General features: G+C 38.6%; 2 protein-coding genes and 1 non-coding gene across 3 annotated transcripts; 2 read left to right on the top strand and 1 right to left on the bottom strand.

Moving 5' to 3' along the window:
* Positions 1–2978: 2978 nt before the first annotated feature.
* On the top strand, positions 2979–4726 carry LOC107627391 (uncharacterized). Its single transcript, XM_088505964.1, has 2 exons — positions 2979–3308; positions 3422–4726. Exons 1-2 carry the CDS (start codon positions 2979–2981, stop codon positions 4724–4726), a joined length of 1635 nt encoding a protein of 544 aa, XP_088362090.1.
* A 7578-nt stretch (positions 4727–12304) lies between these two features.
* LOC148574813 (pentatricopeptide repeat-containing protein At5g27110-like) lies at positions 12305–15037 on the bottom strand. The gene has a single exon (XM_088503468.1). It carries the CDS (start codon positions 14885–14887, stop codon positions 12623–12625), a length of 2265 nt encoding a protein of 754 aa, XP_088359594.1. The 5' UTR covers positions 14888–15037; the 3' UTR covers positions 12305–12622.
* Positions 15038–23056: 8019 nt separating this feature from the next.
* LOC148574812 (small nucleolar RNA R71) lies at positions 23057–23164 on the top strand. Its single transcript, XR_015905880.1, has one exon. It is a non-coding gene; the product is annotated as a small nucleolar RNA R71 (small nucleolar RNA).
* The last annotated feature ends 1657 nt before the right edge of the window (positions 23165–24821 follow it).

The raw sequence follows: 24821 nt of genomic DNA, 5'->3' as shown, positions 1-24821 counted from the left end.
TATCTTAGAAGTGGAATAAGTTGAATTGAATAGAAAAACTGTAGTACTTTGTATTAATTCATGAGGAACAGCAGAGCTCCACACCTTAATCTATGGAGTGTAGAAACTCAACCGTTGAAAATACATAAGTGATAAAGGTTCAGGCATGGCCGAGAGGCCAGCCCCCAAACGTGATCAATATGATCTAAAGATGAACTAAAAATCATAAGATGATCCGAAGATGTCTAATACAATAGTAAAAAGTCCTATTTATACTAAACTAGTTACTAGGGTTTACAGAAGTAAGTAATTGATGCATAAATCTACTTTCGGGGCCCACTTGGTGTGTGCTTGGGCTAACCTTTAGCTTTCCACGTGCAGAGGCTTCTTTTGGAGTTGAACGCCAAGTTGTAATGTGTTTTTGGCGTTCAACTCTGGTTCGTGACGTGTTTCTGGCGTTTAACTCCAGACTGCAGCGTAGAACTGGCGCTCAACGCCATTTTGCATCGTCTAAACTCGGCCAAAGTATGGACTATTATATATTGCTGGAAAGCCCTGGATGTCTACTTTCCAACGCAATTAGAAGCGCACCATTTTGAGTTCTGTAGCTCCAGAAAATCCATTTTGAGTGCAGGGAGGTCAGAATCCAGCAGCATCAGCAGTCCTTCTTCAACCTCTGAATCTGATTTTTGCCCAAGTCCCTCAATTTCAGCCAAAAAATACCTGAAATCACAGAAAAATACACAAAATCATAGTAAAATCCAGAAATGTGAATTTAACATAAAAACTAATGACAACATCCCTAAAAGTAACTAGATTCTACCAAAAATATACTAAAAACAATGCCAAAAAGCGTATAAATTATCCGCTCATCAACACGCACAGGCATGGAAGTGCTTACTGGTTGCAGCATTAGCATAGCTGGTGCACGCACATACCAATCAGAAATTTCAACCTGTGCGTACGCACAGCCCTGTGCGCACGCACACGTTGGGAAGGCCAGTCTATTGGAGGCGTTGGCACAGGTTGTGCGAGTGAACGGACATTGAAAATTTTTATACCTGTGCGTACGCACACTTTTGAAAACTCTTCTGGGCATGCGCACGCACACCCCTGTGCGGACGCACACGTCCTGTTTCTCAAAATTTACTTTGTTTTCAACTATTCTACCTTCCCAACAAGGTTGTAAGCTTTTCTAGCACCATTTTAGGTCTCTTGGGCCTAGTTTTGGACATTTAAAACATTGGGAAAGAAATTAATGGTTCTAGATGATATTATTTGGAAAACTTAGAAAACGGAGGCCTAGGTTTCTGGCGTGCTGAGGATGGTGTGATATTATGTGATGAATGGGTGATGTATGAGATGAGAATTGAGGAACTGTAGAGTTCAGAATTAAAATGTGAATTGACAGTGGTTGAGATGAGTCGAGGACTCGAATGTGTGATGAGGAATCACTGATGTATTGAAACTATTTTTTGAAAAACCACTGCACTATTATTTTGTATTGAGATTTTGAGATGATATGCACTCGGCAGGGACGGCGGTTGGATCCCGCCTGTCGAGGTAGCGGTGGCGGCGTAAGGACGGTGGTCTAATCCCACTTACGTTGAGATGTGAGGTCTGTGGAAAGAGTATCCCGCTCGCATCCCTTCGGATCTATAGAGCGTGCGGGCGTAAAATCCTGGGCAGTGATCCAAGCACTATATCTCGGGGGTTCCCATTGATGATTCCAAAGGGTGACATATCCATGGAGATGTGTCGGGTTGGCAGTTGAACCGACAATGTGATATCACAGCCAAATAGGACAGGCATTCATCATATGAATTTTCTATCTGTTTGTATGCTTTGACTACTTGAAATGGCTTGCCTAATTGTATAACATGCCTATTTGCTATTTGAATTATTTGCCTTATATGCTCCTACTTGTGTTTTACTTGCATGGTATATTACCTGTGTTTTCTACTGGGATTGAGGAGGTTCGGAAGGCGGTGGCGATGGAATCACATGGAGGATAGGTTGGTGAAGGATGTGGGACAGCGGTGTTTGGTTAGATTAGAAATCCCCTAAGATAGAGTACCCTGTTTATTTATGCTAAGGTTTATATAATTATGCTTAATTGTTTTAGAATGCATTAAGTTTGAATTCTTGTAATGGATATGGAGTCTAGGATTGCCTTTGGTGTCCCGGGGTCTTATATCCTACATCACTGGGCACTGTTACCATACTAAGAACCCCCGGTTCTCATACCATATCTCTGTTGTGTTTTTCAGATGTAGGTCGCAACCTACCTCGGTAAGTTGTCTGGTTGGTGACAAAAGCGGGGGATCCATTTTGGTCTGTATATGGCTAGCTGGTTTAAACTCCGCGAGCCATGGCTAGATTCTTATGATATTATACTATTATATTTTGATATATCTTATCTATATCTTGTGCTTTAAGTTAGTAGCTTCGCTAGTACGTTTTGCGCTTTTCAAATTCTGTTTTTGAGCTATATCTTTCATCGGGCTTCTAGATTATACTATTCTATATATATATATATATATATATATATATATATATATATATATATATATATATATATATATATATATATATATATATATATATACATATGTATGAGCTTAGAACTGTCGTAATCCTTGATTAACCTTTGCTTTACGACGCGATGTAAAGCTTAGGCTAATTAGGGTGTTACATTTAGTGGTATTAGATCGGTTCGTCCTTGTGAGCCTGAGGGATGGACCGATTGTGCTTCATTGCATACTCTGTGTGTCTTTTTCTTTGATGCTATTAGGTTATCTGCTTGATATTGCATAGCATGCTTGTTTGTGAGTGCCTGTTTGGGATAATTGAAGCACTAGACTTTTGATATTGAGACTGATCACCTTGATATCAATTGTTTGGTGTAGACAGGAACCCTAATGACCACTCGCGGACGAGGTCGAGCACGTTCACGACAAAGTAGGAATGAGCGACCAGCTGATAACCATGCCGAATTCATGGCGGCAATGGTGAATCTCGCTAATACCATGGAAGCTAATGCTGCTGCGACTCTGCAAGCTGGGCAGAGATTAGGCCAACCAGCCGGAAACGAAAACGGGAATGGCGAAGGGAATGCCAATGATAATGCGGAGGGAAACGACGATAACACGGGTGGCGTTCTGATGACCTTGGCGACGTTCCTCAAGGTTCATCCGCCAACTTTCCAAGGATCAACTAATCCTACTGAAGCGGACAACTGGTTCCAGGCTATAGAGCGTGCTTTACAGGCGCAGCATGTCCCCATCAATCAATATGTTGAATTTGCCGCTTACCAGCTTGCGGGAGAGGCCTAGCACTGCTGGCAAGCAGAGTGTCGCTTGCTACAACTTCAGAACGCCGACGTTACGTGGGATGTGTTCCAAACGGCCTTCTATAAGAAGTACTTCCCTGAGTCTGTAAGGGAAGCAAAGGAGATGGAACTGATGCAGTTGAAGCAAGGTTCCCTATCTGGGCGGACTACACCAACAAGTTTGAGGAGCTTTGTAGGTTCTCTCGGGTGTGTCAGGGTGCCCCGGAGACCTACGAGAGTTGGAAGTGCATCAAGTACCAGAGGGGTTTGAAGGATACCATTATGACTGCTGTGGCTCCTATGAAAATCCGTGTCTTCTTCGACTTAGTGAACAAAGCAAGGGTGGTTGAGGAGTATGCCAAGACGGTAGCTTCATCCAAGGAAACTCACGGAGGGAGTTCCATTCGAGGACGCCGGAAGTATTTCCATCCTAGAGGTCAAAGCTTCAAGAGAGGAGGATATGCGCCTCAAGGGCAAGGAGGCTTCAGAAAGAACACCCATGATCAGTTTCAGCGTGGCAAAGGGAGAGGAAATCAAAGTAAGAGTTCTCCGAACTTAGCTTGTGATCGTTGTGGACGTTTTTATCCTTATGACTCTTGCAAGATTGGTATAGGTGGGTGCTTCAAGTGTGGGTTGCCTGGCCACATTGCGAGGGATTGCACTCGTGGGAGGAACCCGACTGCGGGTCAGAGTCAGCATCAGGGTCGAGTTTTTGCTTTGAATGCCAAGGATGCTTCCAAGACGGATCCGTTGATGAGAGGTATTTGTTTAATTGGTGATAAGACCTTAATTTCATTGTATGATACTGGGACTTCACATTCGTTTATTTTATTTGCTAAAGTTGAGGAACTAGGCTTGAAAGTGTCAGAGTTACCGTTTGATCTGCATGTACATACTCCGCATCAGACAGTTATGACTAGGTCAGGTTGTAGACAAGTAGGTTTCAAGCTTGAGGGTAGAGACTTTGTGCATAATTTGATTTGTTTACCAATGGTTGGGTTGGAGATGATTTTGGGATTTGATTGGTTGTCAAAGAACCGAGTTTTATTGGATTACTTTGAGCGATCAATTCGATTTATGCCGGAAGGAGAAAATGAAGCAGTGGTAGCCGCGGGGTATTACTTGAACTCTGTAATGGTGCATTGTAGTGGGGAAGAGTGTCAGGGTTACATCTTGTTAACTGCTAACGCTTCGGGCGATACCCAAAACTTAGATCAGATTCCGGTAGTTAGAGATTTTTCGGAGGTATTCCCGGAAGATATCCCTGAATTCCCACCTCAAAGGGAGATTGAATTTGTGATTGAATTGGTGCCAGGAGCCGGACCAGTGTCGATTGCACCGTATAGAATGGCTCCGATAAAGCTGGTCGAGTTAAAGACTCAGTTGGAGGAGCTTCTGAACAAGAGGTTCATTTGATCGAGTATATCACCATGGGGAGCACCAGTTTTATTGGTAAAGAAAAAGGATGTAAGAATGCGACTGTGCGTTGATTACCAACAGCTAAACAAAGTGACTGTGAAGAACTAGTACCCGCTGCCAAGGATAGATGATTTGATGGATCAACTGCAAGGAGCTGGAGTGTTTTCCAAGATTGATCTAAGGTCGGGTTACCATCAGATAAGGGTGAAGGAGGATGATATCCTTAAGACTGTGTTTAGGACACGCTATGGGCACTATGAGTTTGCGGTGATGTCCTTTGGGTTAACGAATGCACCTACTGTTTTCATGGATTACATGAACAGAGTGTTTCGTCCCTTTTTGGACAAATTCGTGGTGGTTTTCATAGACGACATCTTAGTTTATTCTAAGACGGCAAAGGAGCATGAGGAACACTTGAGGATTGTGTTGCGAATCCTAAAGGAGCGAAAGTTGTACGCTAAGTTTTCAAAGTGTGAGTTTTGGAAGGAGGAAGTGAAGTTCTTAGGTCATGTGGTGAGCAAAGGAGGAATAGCCGTAGATCCTTCTAAGGTAGAAGCAGTGATGGAATGGGAGAGACCGACGACTGTGACGGAAGTCAGAAGCTTCTTGGGTGTAGCCGGATATTACCGAAGATTTATTGAAGGATTTTTCCGGATTACACTATGGATGACTAAATTGACAAGGAAAGAAGCGCCTTTTGTTTGGACGTCGGAGTGTGAAGAGAGTTTTCATACCTTGAAGCAAAAGCTAACTTCAGCACCTGTTTTAATCTTGCCGGAACCGCATGAACCGTTTGAAGTATATTGTGATGTGTCACTGAAAGGTTTGGGTTGCGTGTTGATGCAACATCGGAATGTAGTGGCTTACACATCACGACAGCTGAGACCGCATGAGGTGAACTACCCAACTCATGACTTAGAGTTAGCGGCGATTGTGTTTGCATTGAAGATTTGGAGACACCACTTGTACGGAGTGAGGTTTAGCGTCTTTTCTGATCATAAGAATCTCAAATACATCTTTGATCAGAAAGAGCTTAATATGCGTCAGAGGAGGTGGATGAAGTTGTTAAAGGATTATGATTTTGAACTGAGTTATCATCCTGGAAAGGCAAACGCGGTGGCAGATGCATTAAGTCGGAAGTCATTAATGATCACTTGGATGAGAATCATGGAGGAGGAGTTAGTGGGTAAGTTTGTGGATCTTAAGTTGGATATTGGTGAAGTTGCCAGAAGGGCTTGCTTGAATCAGTTACAGATCTCAAGTGACTTTAAGTCTGAACTCCTAAAGGCTCATCAAAACGATGACGTGTTACCTAAGGTGTTGCCAGCTATCGAGCAAGGGAAGCAGTGGAGAGTGTCATGGGATCAAGATGGATTGTGGAGATTCAAAGGTAGGATCATTGTGCCGGATATCGGGACTTTGCGGTAAGATATATTGAGAGAAGCACACAACAGTGGGTTTTCGATTCACCCAAGGGGTACTAAGATGTACCCTGATCTGAAGGCTATGTTCTGGTGGCCTGATATGAAAAAAGATGTGGCGAAATATGTCTCAAAGTGCCTGACATGTCAGAAGGTGAAGATAGAGCATCAAAAACCGTCAGGGATGCTACAGCCACTTGAGATTCCTCAGTGGAAGTGGGAAGGAATTGCAATAGATTTTGTGACCGATTTACCAAGGACTAGGTCGGGATTTGATGTGATTTGGGTGATCGTGGATCGCTTAACCAAATTCGCTCATTTTCTACCTATTCGAGTGAATTGTTCTATGGAGGAGTTAGCAAGGTTGTACATCAGGGAGATAATAAGGTTGCACGGTGTGCCTTCAAGCATAGTGTCGGACCGAGATCCCCGATTCAGATCAAGGTTTTGGGGAGCTTTTCAAAGAGCTTTCGGTACGAAGCTATGTCTCAGTACTGCATACCATCCACAAACGAACGAACAATCGGAAAGATCTATTCAGACGTTGGAAGATATGCTGAGGGCTTGTGTATTGGATCAACCCGGAAGTTGGGATCGTTACATGCCATTGGTGGAGTTTTCGTACAACAACAGCTTTCATGCGAGCATTGGGATGGCTCCGTATGAAGCCTTATATGGACGGAAGTGCCAATCTCCACTTTGTTGGTATGAACCTGGTGAAGCAAGTGTTTTGGGTCCAGATTTGGTAGCAGAGACTACGGAGAAGATTAAGAAGATACGGGAAAGGATTTTAACTACTCAGAGTAGACAAAAGAGTTATGCGGACCAAAGGAGGAAACCGTTAGAGTTTGAAGTGGGAGAACATGTATTTCTGAGGGTTACACCAACAACGGGGATTGGGAGAGCAATCAAGACCAAGAAGTTGAATGCAAGATTCATAGGACCGTTTGAGATTCTAAGGCGATTCGGACCGGTGGCGTATCAAGTTAATTTTTCACCTCACCTATCTAACCTACATGACGTATTCCACGTGTCACAACTCCGTAAGTACACGTCGGATGTGGCTCATGTGTTAGAGCCTGAGTAGGTCGAGTTGAGGGAGAACTTAACATTCCAAGTGACACCAGTGAGAATTGATGACACCAGTGTGAAGAAGTTGCGAGGAAAAGAAGTTACATTGGTTAAGTTGCTTGGAAAAGAGCTGGAGTTGAAGAGCATACTTGGGAATTGGAATCCGAGATGAGGAAGGATTATCCCGAGCTATTCTCAGGTAATTCAAATTTTGAGGGCAAAATTTCTTATTTAGTGGGAAGAATGTAAGAACCGCAACTAATCAACTGGTTAATTAAGATATTCTATTGCCCCAAAATAGAATCCAAAAAGTTAGACTGAGAATTTGACGATTTAAATGTGATTTTCGGACTCAGTAGGTCTTTCCAAGTCAGAAAATGTGTTTTCTGCGAAAACTGTGAAAAATCGCAAACTGGCAGTCGAATCGGTTCAACCGGTTCAAGTTTGTCCAGTACCGCACGAGAAAAAGTGAAAATCGTCATAAACCTTAGAAAAACATTAAAAATGGAAAACCGGGCGTTAATTTTAAAGGTTTGGCCCGAAGTTGGGCCAAACGGGCTAAAAACGCTAACAGGTTGGACCGGACCCAAGTTGGGCCCAAGTCCAACATATATAAGGGCTCATTAATGAACCCATTCATCATTAAAAACACAACAGAATTGAGAAGAGAAGGGGGAAGAAGAAGAAAACCCCTATTGACACTATTCACTTCTCACTTCAACTCGCGATATCTCAAGCTACGGTGCTCCAATTTGCGTGCCGTCAGCGGCTACGTGTTCCTTGTGAAGCGCTCTACAAAACCCATATAAGAAACTGGTAAGTAAAGCTCGAAATCCCTTCCGTTCTTCTCCTCAAAATTTCGGGTATTTAGGGTTTTTGATTAAGTGAGTTTTTGTGATTTTGGATGTTTAGGTTCACTCTAATCCTTGTTTAGCATTGAATTTTGGCTATCAAAACTGTTGAAAAAGGTAAGAGACACTAAACCCTTGTGATATTATGTTTAAATGGAACCCTAGGTTGATTTGTGATGGTTTATGCATATATAGTTTGATTATTGTGAGTTTGGGAGCCATTGGAACATATTGGTGCTTGTTGAAGTGGAATTGAAAGCTTGGTTTGGAGTTGAGAGCTTGCTTGTGCTCATTTTGAGTTTTGGTGCATATAGGGAATCGGCCAAGGTATGGTTTCAGTTTTCTTTATGTGGTATATAATATTCATGGACACTTAGGCTAGTGACCTATAGGATAGGTTGAAATTTTGTGGTTGTTGATGATGGTTTATTTGAAAATGCATGTTGAATTGGTAATGTTATGTTGAGAAATAATGATGTTTAAGTATGATGTTTGATGACTTGAATGATTGTGTGTTGTTGGATGTGGATATAATGTATGAATGGAATTGATGATGATAAGTGATGGGAACAAACTAATGATTGGTGAAGATGTTGGTGGAGAATTGACCTTAGTATCATATATGTGGTATTTGATGATTGAGAATGGTGAATTGTGATTTAAAAGGGTAGAGTGTGCTGGAAATGAAAGTTTGGAATTGTTTGGTATGGTTTTGGTTGTGTTTTATAAGAAATTGTGGAAATTATGAAGTTTGGTAAAAGTGGGTTTTTTGTGAACTTTGTCTGATCATAACTTTTGCCTCGGTTTTCAAAATCGGTTGAAATTGGTTTAGAATTAAAGTTTATTGAAAACTCTTCTGGGCGTGTGCATGCACACCCCTGTGCGGACGCACATGCCCTATTTCTCAAATTTTACTTTGTTTTCAACTATTCTACCTTCCCAACAAGGTTGTAAGCTTCTCTAACACCATTTTAAGACTCTTGGGCCTAGTTTTGGACATTTAAAATGTTGGGAAAGAATTTAATGGTTCTAGATGATATTATTTGGAAAACTTAGAAAACGGAGGCCTAAGTTTCTGGCGTGCTGAGGATGGTGTGATATTATGTGATGAATGGGTGATGTATGAGATGAAAATTGAGGAACTGCAGAGTTTAGAATAAAAATGTGAATTGATAGTGGTTGAGATGAGTCGAGGACTCGAATGTGTGATGAGGAATCACTGATGTATTGAAACTGTTTTCTGAAAAACCACTGCATTATTATTTTGTATTGAGATTATGAGATGCTATGCACCCGGCAGGGACGGCGGTTGGATCCCGCCTGTTGAGGTAGCAGCGGCGGCGTAAGGACGGTGGTCTAATCCCGCTTACGTTGAGATGTGAGGTCTGTGGCAAGAGTATCCCGCTCGCATCCCTTCAGATCTATAGAGCGTGCAGGCGCAAAATCCTGGACAGTGATCCGAGCACTATATCTCGGGGTTTCCCATTGATGATTCCGTAGGGCGACATCTCCATGGAGATGTGTCGGGTTGGCAGTTGAACCGACAATGTGATATCACAGCCAAATAGGGCAGGCATTCATCATATTCATTTTCTATCTGTTTGTATGCTTTGACTACTTGAAATGACTTGCCTAATTGTATAACATGCCTATTTGCTATTTGAATTATTTGCCTTATATGCTCCTACTTGTGTTTTACTTGCATGGTATATTACCTGTGTTTTCTACTGGGATTGAGGAGGTTCGGAAGGTGGTGGCGATGGGATCACATGAAGGATAGGTTGGTGAAGGCTGTGAGACAGCGGTGTTTGGTTATATTAGAAATCCCCTAAGATAGAGTACCCTGTTTATTTATTCTAAGGTTTATATAATTATGCTTAATTGTTTTAGAATGCATTAAGTTTGAATTCTTGTAATGGATATGGAGTCTAGGATTGCCTTTGGCATCCCGGGGTCTTATATCCTACATCACTGGGCACTGTTACCATACTGAAAACCCCCGGTTCTCATACCATATCTCTGTTGTGTTTTTCAGATGCAGGTCGTAACCCACCTCGGTGAGTTGTCTAATTGGTGACAAAAGTGGGGGATCCAGATATCTTTTTGAGTCTTTTTGACTTATTTTGTATATGTCTCTCACTTTTGTATTTTGTTTTGCCTAGAGGCTTGTATTTGAGAGAACAAAATTGTATAAGCTGTTTTTACTGTCTGGTTCATTTTGGTCTGTATATGGCTAGCCGGCTTAAACTCCGCGAGCCGTGGCTAGATTCTTATGATATTATACTATTATATTTTGATATATCTTATCTATATCTTGTGCTTTAAGTTAGTAGCTTCGTTAGTACGTTTTGCACTTTTCAAATCCTGTTTTTGAGCTATATCTTTCGTCGGGCTTCTAGATTATACTATTCTTTCTATATATATATATATTATATGTATGAGTTTAGAACTGTCGTAATCCTTTATTGACCTTTGCTTTACGACGCGAGGTAAAGCTTAGGCTAATTAGGGTGTTACACGTCTCACAGAAATTAACAATACTTACTAGCTTTCAAATTCGCTTGTGCTCGCTGAATCTATCGGAACAGGCTTTGTTTTTTTCTTTTTTTTGTATGTTTTTTAACCACCTTCGGTGGTTGTTTTCTTTTCTTTGTTCCGGTTTTTTTTAATTTCTTCTTCCCTGCAATACATAAGAACAAGCGCATAAGAACAAATTTAAGCAAATACAAGTTAAATGAAATCAATATGAAAATTAAACTTACTGGTTTTAGGATTCAGATTCGGAAAATCTTTCCTCTTCCAAAGAAGAATCCAGCTCGACAATTTTCTTTTTTATTTTCTTTCCTTTTTCTTTCTTGTCCAACTTACTTGTTTTTGTTTTTTCTTTCTTTTTTTTCCTTTATGTACAAAAGTTCCTAAAACAGAAACAAGGACTCAATTATTTCTGAATAAACAAGAATTCAAATGAAACCACATTAACAATCCGGTGAACCAAATGAAGCAATCTCATCGAACCGAAAAATATTCATATGGTGAATAGTACATGACAAATATTTAATCATCAAGAAAAATGTTTCTTAATGCATAAACATTCAAATGAACAAACTAACAATTGCAAGTAGGACAAATTAATTTTAGTAGAGTATTTACCAATGGTTCTGTTGCTTCAGCAGAAATCCGTTCAAGCATCATTTGCTTTGTCCAATGGGCCACCCACGGTACTGGGGGAGCATCAGGTGCGAACGGGTGGAAAAACTTGGTTTCGTGGGAGTATATCAACATCAACACAAAAACACAGCCATTAACAGACAGTTTCCTCCCCTTTCTCTTGTTTTCAACTCCTTTCATCAAGAAGTTGAGAACATGTTTTGCCCAATCCCATTCCCGAATGCTGTCCACATGAAAGATCGGTGGCTTATGGATTGGGGAGGCCACACTTACCGTTGTAAGGAGCAAGAAACACTTTTGTATGAAGACAACAAAAGTCCTCTTAAATTTTTTCCGGTTTTCCTCCCCTTCTACACTCATATCCAGCACATTCCTTGTCTTTTGGATTCAGGTTGTTGTAATCAACCTTATCAAGAAAACAATTCCCTACAATATTTTAATAGCAAAAATCAGTCAAAAAGGCTCAGTTTAATTTTCTGGACACCAATGAACCGAAAATAAGCAGTAAGTAAAAAGTGTATTACCTCCGTTAGTTATGCCCATGACAGTTGCTACTTTCCGAGGAGTTATGTATATTTTTCCCTGGAGAGTTTCAAGCATCCTTTCTCTTCATCAAGGCGATCAAGCAACTAGGAGAAGCGCGACATTGCAAGATTTCAAATGAAGAGTAGTTTTCACATACCTTTGGTAGTCTCTGTTGCAGTTTTCGTTTGTTTCTGGTTGTTGCTTGCAAAATCTTCTCCCGATTCCTTTCCAGTAGTAGTTTCTGCGGAGAACATGATTGAAGTTTGAGTGATGTTGAAAGAGAGTCGAAGAGAATGAGTCGTTTCGTGTATTGGTTTCGTGTTGAAGAAGATGTAACGGTTTTTCATAATGAAGCGCGAATGAAAAATGAGGGATTTTGTTTGTCTCTGGCGCGTGTTTTTACTCGCCATTTAATGCGTCTGATTCTATTTGGGCTTGGGCCAACTTGGTTATATGGTTATATGGATGTGTAGCAGCCCTGTGTTTTATATTAATAGATAATAGATATCTGGAGTAGAGTATAAAACATGTTGCAACAGTTTCTAATTCAGAAACTTCTACAAAAACAAAAGTCACTGTACAATAAATATTACAGAATCACTACATTTAAAATGAGAAAACTGTTATCAGCGAGTTATCTACATGCGGATCGCTCCTCAACTACCTGTAAATAATATCTAGCTAATGAAAAGAACAAAAGCAACTCAATTGGATTTATGTCATAAAAAAAAGAGCAGTTCGATGCACAAAGCATCCCATGTTTACACAGGGTTTGGAGAAGAACTGTACCCAAAGAATATAATGTACGCAGTTTAACTTGATAATTATAATAGTGGCACTGGATTTATGCCATGCAGTCACAAAAAACCTGAGATCATATTGTTTCTGTTTTCACAGCACCAATGCATTTCATTTCTTAACAGCTCCAAATTAGAATAAATTTGTCTACTTTGTAGATGGTCTTTGTCATTTGCAATAAAATAGTGAACCTTATTGTCTATCTCAATCCAGCTCAAACCAGTTTCTTTGTTTAACTTCAAGTCATTCATAGCCGTTCTCACCTTTGCGGCCTCTTCTGGCAAGCCTCCTTCTGCATACATATTTGATACGAGTATGTAAGAGGAAGCCTCGTTGGGTGCTAAGTCGAGCAATTTTTCAGAAGCCCACTTTCCAAGTTGTAAATCGCCACACGACTTACAAGAATTGACAAAAGCCCTCCAAAGCAAAGATGATTCAGGAAATGGGCTCTCATTGATGACATCAATGGCTTTCGACAGGTTTCCTGCGCGGCCTAAGAGATCAACTATAAATGAGTAATGCTCAATCACAGGCTTGATCCCATACTTGTGTTCCATTTCATTGAATAAGCTTAATCCACTTTTACATAAACCTGTGTAACTACATGCTTGGAGAACAGCCAACATTGTAATCTCATCAGGATCGAATCCCTCTTCCTTCATATTCTCAAAAAGCGAAAGTGCTTTGCTTCCATCACCATGAAGTGCATAAGCAGAAATTATGGCATTCCAAGTCACGCAATCACGGTTCATTAGACAGAATATTTTATTAGCATCCTGCACACAGCCACATTTAGCATACATGGTAATGGCCGCGTTGCATACAGCCGTATCATCTTCTAGTCCCACCTTAATAGCATAAGCATGAAGACTCTCCCCTGCTACTAAGGAAGCTTGGTTGGCAGATAAACTCAGGAGCCGCGAAAATGTTATCCAATCTGGTTGCATGCCACCGACTCTCATTCTGTTGAAAAAGATTAAAGGATCTTCTTCATCATCTCTTAATTCTGAATTTAAGTATCCAACTAGAATAGCATTAAATGAAGCAATAGTTTTATTTGCGAGCTTGTCAAAAACTGTTCGTGCAGAGTGCAAAGTCCCACATTTAGCATACAAATCTATTAAAGCAGTACCGCTATTTACATCTGAGATATGGCCAAGCTTCATTCCAAGTCCATGAATTTGAAGCCCAAACTCCATATTATTGCACACTGAACATCCATCAAGCACAGTGCCGAGACAACCAGAATCAAGAGGCACAGCCTCCTCAAGCATATTTATGAAAAGCTCAAGGGCTCTACTAGCGCAACCATTCTTAACAAATGCCGATAGAAGTGCAGACCAAGAAATCAAAGACTTCCTGTCGATTTTAATAAACAGTTTCTCAGCCTCTTTGACTATCCCTTCTTGTGCATACAATGTAATTAATGCATTTCCGATAGATGTTTGGGCCATAAAGCCTAACTTTACGGCAAGCCCATGTATTTGCTTCCCTATATAGATTCCCATACTTGAATCACATGAACTAATCAAATTTGTAATAGTGTAATCACTTGGGTTCAATCCAGAGTCTAGCATATCCACAAAGATCTCAAAGGCCTTACTTCCCAAGCCAGCATTGCCATATTCCAAGATCATATAATTTATGCTCTGCACATCTTTAACACTTATGCCATTGAAAACTTTCTCTGCACTCCCCAAGTCTCCGCTTTTAGAGTACATAGAAACCAATGAAGTGGCCAGAACAACATTCTCCTGAAGCCCATTTTTCAAAACAAGAGAATGAACCTGCTTGCCGAAAACACCATCCTCTGGTGATTTACATGCCTGCAGCATCACTGAGCATGTATGCTCATTGAACTTCTCTCCAAGCTCACACATATCACGCACAACACGAAAAACAGATTCAACATCACTAATCCTCAAATACCCCTTCATAAGGGTAGTCCAAGTGACCGTGCTCCTCACAAGCATTTCGTCAAACACCTTCTGTGCATCACCCATGTTGCTGAATTTTGAGTACAAGTTCACAAGATTGTTAACAACAAAGAGTTCACCATCACAACCAGATTTGATTAAAGAGGCGTGAGTTGCCTGAGCCAGCATGTAATCTTGGGACCCAATTGAGAGCTGAATGAGCTGAGGCCAGTGATGAAGAGGATTGTTGTTCTGCTCAAAGGTGGTTGAGAGAGAAGAGAATTCAGAGTATTGGGGTGGCTCAAGTTTGAGAGTTTGGTTGCGCTTATGGAAAGTAGGATGAAAGCCATTGATGGATGGTGATTTTGCTCTCAGTGGTTGAAGGATGGGTAATGGGCACGTAAGCATTGAGGTGGGCAGATGGGTTTGCAGCAATGCTTCAATCAAGGGGAATGAAGTCACTGAACTCAATGAGTGAAAAGAGAATGCTAATGTTCAAAATTAACAATTAAAGGTCTTTTCTGTTCTTTTCTCACAAAAGATACATGAACAATTAACTCGTGTACACTGTACAATTACTACAAAGAAAAATGTAATGGATTTTTTTCAGTAGTATCCTCAATTCAATAGGTTAAATATTAATCAATCGTAAATTTAAATTTTATTTAAAAATTACATAATTCGAATATCTATACATATTTAAATAGACTAAAAAATTAATTACTAATCAATTCAAGTTAATTATATATTAGAAATTAGAATAATTATTTTATTATATTTTTAAAAAGAATAAAATGATCTCAATATACATTTAGAGTCAATATTCAATTTGATTTTTGAATTTGTACTCAAATTTTAATTTAATCTTTAAAATTTTAATTATCTTTTTTTAATTTCTAAACTTTACAAACATGACTCACGTTAATCTCTAAGACAATTTCTAATACAAAAATATTAATGAAGCACTAACATGGACAATCAAATATCACGATAGAACTTATAAAATAACATCATTTTAGTTTTGACACTCAAATATCTACAAAATGACGTGAGATTACTTGCTTTAGGAAGAAAAAATTTAATAAATGCTACTTACAATTTTTTAGAACTATTTGAGTGCTGAAACAAAAATGACATCATTTTACAGAGTCTAACTTGATATTCAATTATTTATGTCAACGTTCCGTTAATATTTATGCGTCCAAAATTATTCTAAGAATTATATGTATCACATTTGAAAAATTTAAAGATTAAATAAAAGTAATTAAAATTTCAGGAGTTAAATTAAAATTCACATATAAATTAAGGGACTAAATTAAATATTAGTTTGTATACTTATTTAATTTCTTGAGATAAGGTTCAATTTGGCTAATATGTTTGCCATTTTTTTTTTTCAGTTCATGAAGACATGAATTAAACAAAGGAAATCTATTCAATTTGGTAAATGCGTAAAAAGGTGATTTGGATTGGATTTTAAAGGAAAACTAACTCCAATCCAACGAAATTTTGTTAGTTCGAATTGGTTCGGATTCAGGTATTTTCTCCATCAGAACTGAAGGGAACCAAACCAATCAAAGTTGAATTGGTTCAAGTAAATTAATTATATTCCTTGTTTATTTTCTTAAAGAAAGTCATATTTTCTATTGTAATGTAAATTGTTTTTGTTTGAAGCATGAATTTGAAAACCAAATGAGTCTTTAATACACTTTAGTCGCTGATTTATTAGTTTAGTGATTTAACTAATTCAATCAAGTTGAATTAAAATAATTAAATTATAATAAAATAATATATAAAATAATATTATAAACATAAAAAAATAAAATAGTTAAATTTTAGTATTATTATTTTAATTAGTATGTTACATTACACTCTTTTGAATAAAAATTTTATATTAGCATTATATTATAATTATAATCATTTAACTAAAGTTTTTTGGCAATTTATAATCTTTTAATTTGGATTAATTTATTAAAAATTTATAGGCTTATAGTCAATTCAAAGTTATTTTTTCTTTTTAACACAAATATATATTTCAGCATATATTTATTTTAGATTATACGAATTATATTTTATTTATATTAATATTTTGATTATGGATGTAATCTACGGGTAACAAAGAGGGCTACTCACCTCGTCCAAACCCAACACAAAACAAAGCAGGTCGACAGGTTGACAAATTACGATACCTATTCAGTTTTTTTTTTTTTAAATTTGAATTAATCTAAAAACATAAATTCATATTATAAATATATATATATTTTCAAAGAATTTGTCACATCTCAAAATTCAAATTCTGAATTGAAATTTTAACATTAGAATAGAAAATTTCAAACAACCTATTCAAATTCAAATTGAAATTGATGATTTCAAGCAATGTAATCACACTCTAGAATATCATATCTATTTCATATTCAATAATTTTATAAAATTTTAAATTAGGCAATAATAGAAAAAATCAGAATCATGACCAGTTCTGGCAGAGAAAAGTTATTGGCAAGACCTAGTCATTTGAGGCTAGGTCTTCTTATTTTTTTTTTTTTTTGTTTCTGGACAACCAACAAGAAAATAGCCAAGAAGCTGGAGTAAGGAGATTAGGGAGCGCGACTACCTCCATCGGGAGAGATTGGGGGCGAGACTGCTGCAATGGAGTGAGAGAGAGTTTGCGTCGTGGAGTGAGGGAAAGATGGGATAGCGCTGGCGCTTGCTTGTCGTCACTGGTGCTTTGGTAGAATGGGAGGCTGTGGTGTGCGAAATCATGATCATTCCATTCCTTGGTAACGGCGCTAAAAACTCAATACACACGTTCATTATCTTATATCTGTTTTACAACTTCGTACAACTAACCAGCAAGTGCACTGGGTCGTCCAAGTAATAAACCTTACGTGAGTAAGGGTCGATCCCACGGAGATTGTCGGCTTGAAGCAAGCTATGTTCACTTTGTAAATCTCAATCAGGCGGATTAAATTGTATTAAGAAATTATAGTGGATGAAAATAAATAAAATATAAAATAGGATAGTGGTACTTATGTAATTCATTGGTGAGAATTTCAGATAAGCGTATAGAGATGCTTTCGTTCCTCTGATCTCTGCTTTCCTGCTGTCTTCATCCAATCAATCCTACTCCTTTCCATGGCAAGCTTTATGTAGGGCATCACCGTTGTCAATGGCTACATCCCATCCTCCTGTGAAAATGGTCCAATGCGCTGTCAGTGCATGGCTAATCATCTGTCGGTTCTCGATCATACTGGAATAGGATTTACTATCCTTTTGCGTCTGTCACTACGCCCAGCACTCGCGAGTTTGAAGCTCGTCACAGCCATCCCTTCCCAGATCCTACTCGGAATACCACAGACAAGGTTTAGACTTTCCGGATCTCAGGAATGGCCATCCATGGGTTCTAACTTATACCACGAAGACGCTAATAACCCGGACTCGATCCCCTGTATTAGATATCCAAGAGATATCTATTCAATCGAGGGTAGAACGGAATTGATTGTCAGGCACGCGTTCATAGGGGAATGATGATGACTTTGTCACGATCATCACATTCATGTTGAAGTGTGAATGAATATCTTAGAAGCGGAATAAGTTGAATTGAATAGAAAAACAGTAGTACTTTGCATTAATCTTTGAGGAACAGCAGAGCTCCACACCTTAATCTATGGTGTGTAGAAACTCTACCGTTGAAAAATACATAAGTGATAAGGTCCAGGCATGGCCGAATGGCCATCCCCCATGATCTAAGAACTAAACGTCCCAAGATGTCTAATACAATAATAAAAAGTCCTATATATACTAGACTAGCTACTAGGGTTTACAGAAATAAGTAATTGATGCAGAAATCCACTTCCGGGACCCACTTGGTGTGTGCTTGGGCTGAGCTTGAAGTTTACACGTGGAGAGGTCATTCTTGGAGTTGAACGCCAGTTTGTAACGTGTTTCTGGCGTTGAACTCCACGTTGCAACTTGTTTCTGGCGCTGAACGCCAGACTGCAACAAGAAACTGGCGTTCAACGCCAGTTTGCGTCATCTAAACTCGAGCAAAATATGGACTATTATATATTGCAGGAAAGCCCTGGATGTCTACTTTCCAACGCAATTGGAAGTGTGCCATTTGGAGTTCTGTAGCTCCAGAAAATCCACTTTGAGTGCAGGGAGGTCAGAATCCAGCAGCATCTGCAGTCCTTCTTCAACCTCTGAATCTGATTTTTGCTCAGGTCCCTCAATTTCAGCCAAAAAATACCTGAAATCACAGAAAAATACACAAACTCATAGTAAAGTCCAGAAATGTAAATTTAACATAAAAACTAATAAAAACATCCCTAAAAGTAACTAGATCCTACTAAAAACATACTAAAAACAATGCCAAAAAGCGTATAAATTATCCGCTCATCACAACACCAAACTTAAATTGTTGCTTGTCCCCAAGCAACTGAAAATCAAATAGGATAAAAAGAAGAGAATATACTATAAATTCCAAAATATCAATGAAACATAGCCCAATCAGATGAGCGGGACTTGTAGCTTTTTGCCTCTTGAATAGTTTTGGCATCTCACTTTATCCATTGAAGTTCAGAATGATTGGCATCTATAGGAACTCAGAGTTCAGATAGTGTTATTGATTCTCCTAGTTCAGTATGTTGATTCTTGAACACAGCTACTTTATGAGTCTTAGCCGTGGCCCTAAGCACTTTGTTTTCCAATATTACCACCGGATACATAAATGCCACAGACACATAACTGGGTGAACCTTTTCAGATTGTGACTCAGCTTTGCTAAAGTCCCCAATTAGAGGTGTCCAGGGTTCTTAAGCACACTCTTCTTCTGCTTTGGACCTTGACTTTAACCACTCAGTCTCAAGTTTTCACTTGACACCTTCACGCCACAAGCACATGGTTAGGGACAGCTTAGTTTAGCCGCTTAGGCCAGGATTTTATTCCTTTAGGCCCTCCTATCCACTGATGCTCAAAGCCTTGGATCCTTTTTATTTACCCTTGCCTTTTGGTTTTAAGGGCTACTGGCTTTTTGCTCTTGCCTTTTGGTTTTAAGAGCTTTTGGCTTTTTCTGCTTGCTTGTTCTTTTTCTCTTTTTTTTTTGCTATTTTTTTTTCTGCAAGCTTTGTATTCACTGCTTTTTCTTGCTTCAATAATTATTTTTATGATTTTTCATATTATCAAATAATATTTCTCCTTTTCATCATTCTTTCAAGAGCCAACATATTTAACATTCATAAACAGCAACTTCAAAAGACATATGCACTGTTCAGGCATACATTCAGAAAACAAAAAGTATTGTCACCACATCAATATAATTAAACTAAGTTCAAGGATAGATTCAAAACTCATGTACTTCTTGTTCTTTTGAATTAAAACATTTTTTATTTAAGAGAGGTGATGGATTCATATTCACTACTTTAAGGCATAGATACTTAGATACTAATGATCATGTAATAAGACACAAACATAAATAAACATTTAACATAAAAAACGAAAAAACAGAAAATTTAAGAACAAGGAATGAGTCCACCTTAGTGATGGTGGCGTTTTATTCTTGAGAAACCAATGATGTCCTTGAGCTCTTCTATGTCTCTTCCTTGTCTTTGTTGCTCCTACCTCATTGCTCTTTGATCTTCTCTAATTTCATGGAGGATGATGGAGTGTTCTTGATGTTCCACCCTTAGTTGCTCCCAATAATTGTGTGGAGGAAAATGTATCCCTTGAGGTATCTCAGGGATCTCTTGATTTGCAGTCAAATGTTCTACCACTGAGCTATAGACCCTTGAGATGAATCTCTCCATTTCCTATGACTCGGAAGTGGAAGCTTTTGTCTTCCCTTTCCTCTTTCTAGAGGTTTCTCTGGCCTTAGGTGCCATCAATAGTTATGGAAAAACAAAAAAAAGCTATGCTTTTACCACACCAAACTTAGAATGTTGCTCGCCCTCGAGCAAAAGAAGAAAGAATAGAAGAAGAAGAAGAAGATATAGAAGAGAGGGAGAGAGGGTTGTGTTTCAGCCAAGATGGGGATGAGAGGGTTATGTTGTGTGAGAATGAAGAAGAATGGAGAGGTTTATATAGTGGAGGGAGAGGGGTTAAGGTTCGGCCATATGGGGTGGGTTTTGGTGGGAAAGTGATTTTGAATTTTGAAGGTAGGTGGGGTTTATGAGGTAGGTTTATGGGGAAGAGTGGATGGATGTGAGTGGTGAATGGGTAATAGGGAAGAGAGGGATTGAGGTGATTGGTGAAGGATTTTGGAGAAAGGTGTTTATTGGGAAGAGAGGATGAATGAGAAGAGGGGAGAGTATGAGTGGAGGTAGGTGGGGATCCTGTGGGGTCCACAGATGCTGAGATGATCCTGTGGAGTCCACAGATCCTGAGGTGTCAAGGATTTACATCCCTGCACTATTGAGGCATGTAAAATGCCTTTGCATGCAATTCTGGCGTTTAAACGCCGAATTGATGCTTGTTCTGGGCGTTCAACGCCCAGATGCAGCATGTTTCTGGCATTGAACGCCAGTTCTATGCTTGTTTCTGGCGTTCAGCGCCAGCTTTCCTCAGTGTGCATTCCTGGCATTTGAACGCCAGGATGCTGCTTGTTTCTGGCGTTCAACGCCAGATCCATGCTCTGTTCTGGCGTTGAACGCCAGCCAGATGCTCCTTAATGGCGTTTAAACACCAGTAAGCCCTTCCTCCAGGGTGTGATTTTTCTTCTGCTATTTTTGATTCTGTTTTTAATTTTTCTATTTATTTTGTGACTCCACATGATCATGAACCTAATAAAACATGAAAGAACAATAAAAATAAAAATAAAATTAGATAGATAAAAATTGGGTTGCCTCCCAACAAGTGCTTCTTTAATGTCAATAGCTTGACAGTGAGCTCTCATGGAGTCACACAGGTGATCAGGTTAATTTTATAGACTCCCAACACCAAACTTAAAGTTTGGATATGGGAGTTCAACACCAAACTTAGAGTTTGGTTGAGGCCTCCCAACACCAAACTTAGAGTTTGACTGTGGGGGCTTTAGTTGACTCTGTCCTGAGAGAAGCTTTCTATGCTTCCTCTCCATTATTACAGAAGGAGATTCTTGAGTTTTAAACACAAGGTTGTCCTTATTCAGTTGAAGGATCAATTCTCCTCTGTCTACATCAATCACAGCTCTTGCTGTGGCTAGGAAGGGTCTTCCAAGGATGATGCATTCATCCTCATCCTTCCCAGTATCTAGGATTATGAAATCATCAGGGATGTGAAGGCCTGCAACCTTTACTAGCACGTCCTCTACTTGTCTATAAGCCTGTTTTATTGAGTTGTCTGCCATCTCTAATGAGATTCTGGCAGCTTGCACCTCAAAGATTCCCAGTTTCTCCATTACAGAGAGGGGCATGAGGTTTATCCCTGACCCAAGGTCACATAGAGCCTTCTCAAAGGTCATGGTGCCTATGGTACAAGGTATTAAGAACTTTCCAGGATCCTGTTTCTTCTGAGACAATGTCAGTTGATCCAGATCACTCAGTTCATTGATGAGCAAGGGAGGTTCATCTTCCCAAGTCTCATTACCAAATAATTTGGCATTCAGCTTCATGATTGCACCAAGGTACTTGGCAACTTGCTCTTCATTAACATCTTCATTCTCTTCAGAAGAAGAATACTCATCAGAGCTCATGAATGGCATAAGGAGGTTTAATGGAATCTCTATGGTCTTCAGATGAGCCTCAGAGTCCTTTGGTTCCTCAGAGGGAAACTCCTTATTAATCTCTGGACGTCCTAGGAGGTCTTCCTCACTGGGATTCACGTCCTCCTCCTCTTTTGTGGTTTCGGCCATGATGGTCATTTCAATGGCCTTGCACTCTCCTTTTGGATTTTCTTCTGTATTGCTTGGGAGAGTACTAGGAGGGGTTTCAGTGATCCTTTTACTCAGCTGGCCCACTTGTGCTTCCAAATTTCTAATGGAGGACCTTGTTTCATTCATGAAACTTAGAGTGGCCTTAGATAGATCAGAGACTATATTTGCCAAGCTAGATGGATTCTGCTCAAAACTCTCTGTCTTTTGCTGAGTGGATGATGGAAAAGGCTTGCTATTGCTAAACCTATTTCTTCCACCATTATTAAAGCCTTGTGGAGGCTTTTGATCCTTCCATGAGAGATTTGGATGATTTCTCCATGAGGGATTATAGGTGTTTCCATAGGGTTCACCCATGTAATTCACCTCTGCTATTGCAGTGTTCTCAGGATCATAAGCTTCTTCCTCAGAAGATGCCTCTTGAGTACTATTGGATGCAGCTTGCATTCCATTCAGACTCTGAGAAATCATATTGACTTGATGAGTCAATATTTTATTTTGAGCCAATATGACATTCAGAGTATTAATTTCAAGAACTCCCTTCTTCTGAGGCGTCCCATTACTCACAGGATTCCTCTCAGAAGTGTACATGAACTGGTTATTAGCAACCATGTCAATGAGTTCTTGAGCTTCTGCAGGCGTTTTCTTTAGGTGAATGGATCCACCTGCAGAAGTATCCAATAACATCTTAGCTAATTTAGACAGACCATCATAGAATATATCCAGGATGGTCCATTCTGAAAGCATGTCAGAAGGACACTTTTTGGTTAGTTGCTTGTATCTCTCCCAAGCTTCATAGAGGGATTCACCTTCTTTTTGTCTGAAGGTTTGAACATCCACTCTAAGCTTACTAAGCTTTTGAGGAGGGAAGAACTTGGCTAAGAAAGCCGTGACCAGCTTATCCCAAGAGTTCAGGCTATCCTTAGGTTGAGAGTCCAACCATACTCTAGCTCTGTCTCTTACAGCAAACGGGAAAAGCATAAGCCTGTAGACCTCGGGATCAACCCCATTGGTCTTAACAGTATCACAGATCTGCAAGAATTCAGTTAAGAACTGAAAAGGATCTTCAGATGGAAGTCCATGAAACTTGCAGTTCTGTTGCATCAGAGAAACTAATTCAGGTTTCAGCTCAAAATTGTTTGCTCCAATGGCAGGAATGGAGATGCTTCTTCCATGTAAATTGGAGTTAGGTGTAGTAAAGTCACCAAGCATCCTCCTTGCATTATTATTATTTTCGGCTGCCATCTCCTCTTCTTGTTCGAAAATTCCTGTAAGGTTGTCTCTGGATTGTTGTATTTTAGCTTCTCTTAGTTTTCTTTTTAGAGTCCTTTCAGGTTCAGGATCTGCTTCAACAAGAATGTTCTTGTCCTTGCTCCTGCTCATATGACGAAGAAGGGAATAACAAAGAAAATATGGAATCCTCTATGTCACAGTGTAGAGATTCCTTTGTGTGAGTAGAAGAAGAAAAGAATGTAATATAAAGAAGAAAAGAGGGAAAACTCGAACACAGAGAGGGATATGGTGTTCGAATTTTTTTTGGATGGAAGAGAAGTGTTAGTAGATGAATAAATAAATAGAAGGAGATGAGAGAGAGAATTTCGAAATTTAATTAAAATAAAAATTAAAATTGAAAGTTAGATTTCGAAAATTAAAGTTGAAATTAAATTAAAATTAAAACAATTAGTTAATTAAAAGGGAATTTTGAAAAAGGAGAGAGGGAATTTTCGAAAATAAGAGAGAGAGGATTAGTTAGGTAGTTTTGAAAAAGATATGATTGAAACAAAAAGATAAGATTGATTGAAAAAGTTTTGAAATTTATTTTTGAAAAAGATATGATTGAAATTTAAAAAGATATGATTGAAACAAAATGATAAGATTTGAAAATCAATTTTAAAAAGATAAGAAGTTAGAAAAGATTTTGAAATTGAATTTGAAAAAGATATGATTGAAATTTTAATTTGAAAAAGATTTGAAAAGAAAATTAAAAAGATTTGATTTTAAAAACTAAAGTTGATTACTTGACTAACAAGAAACTAAAAGATATGATTTTAAAATTTAAAGATTGAACTTTTCTTAATAGGCAAGTAACAAACTTTACATTTTTGAATCAATCACATTAATTGTTAGTAATATTTTCGAAAATTATAAGATAGAATTAAGAAGAAGATTTTTGAAAAGTATTTTTATAATTTTCGAAAATAAATAAGAAAAAATGAAAAAGATTTGATTTTTGAAAAAGATTTTGAAAAAGATAGGATTTTCAAATTGAAAATTTGATTTGACTCATAAGAAACAACTAAATTTTAAAAAGTTTTGAAAAAGTCAACTCAAGTTTTTGAAAATTTATGAGTGAAAAAGGGAAAGATATTTTTTTGATTTTTGAATTTTTATTGAAGAAAGAGAAAAACATGAAAAAGACTCATAACATAAAAATTATGAATCAAAACACTCAATGCATGCAAGAACACTATGAATGTTAAGATGAACACCAAGAACACTTTGAAGA

This window comes from Arachis ipaensis, chromosome B2, assembly GCF_059453495.1.
Source record: "Arachis ipaensis isolate K30076 ecotype BB chromosome B2, ASM5945349v1, whole genome shotgun sequence".
Classification (NCBI taxonomy): Eukaryota; Viridiplantae; Streptophyta; class Magnoliopsida; order Fabales; family Fabaceae; genus Arachis; species Arachis ipaensis.
This window is presented reverse-complemented; position numbering and strand designations above follow the sequence as displayed.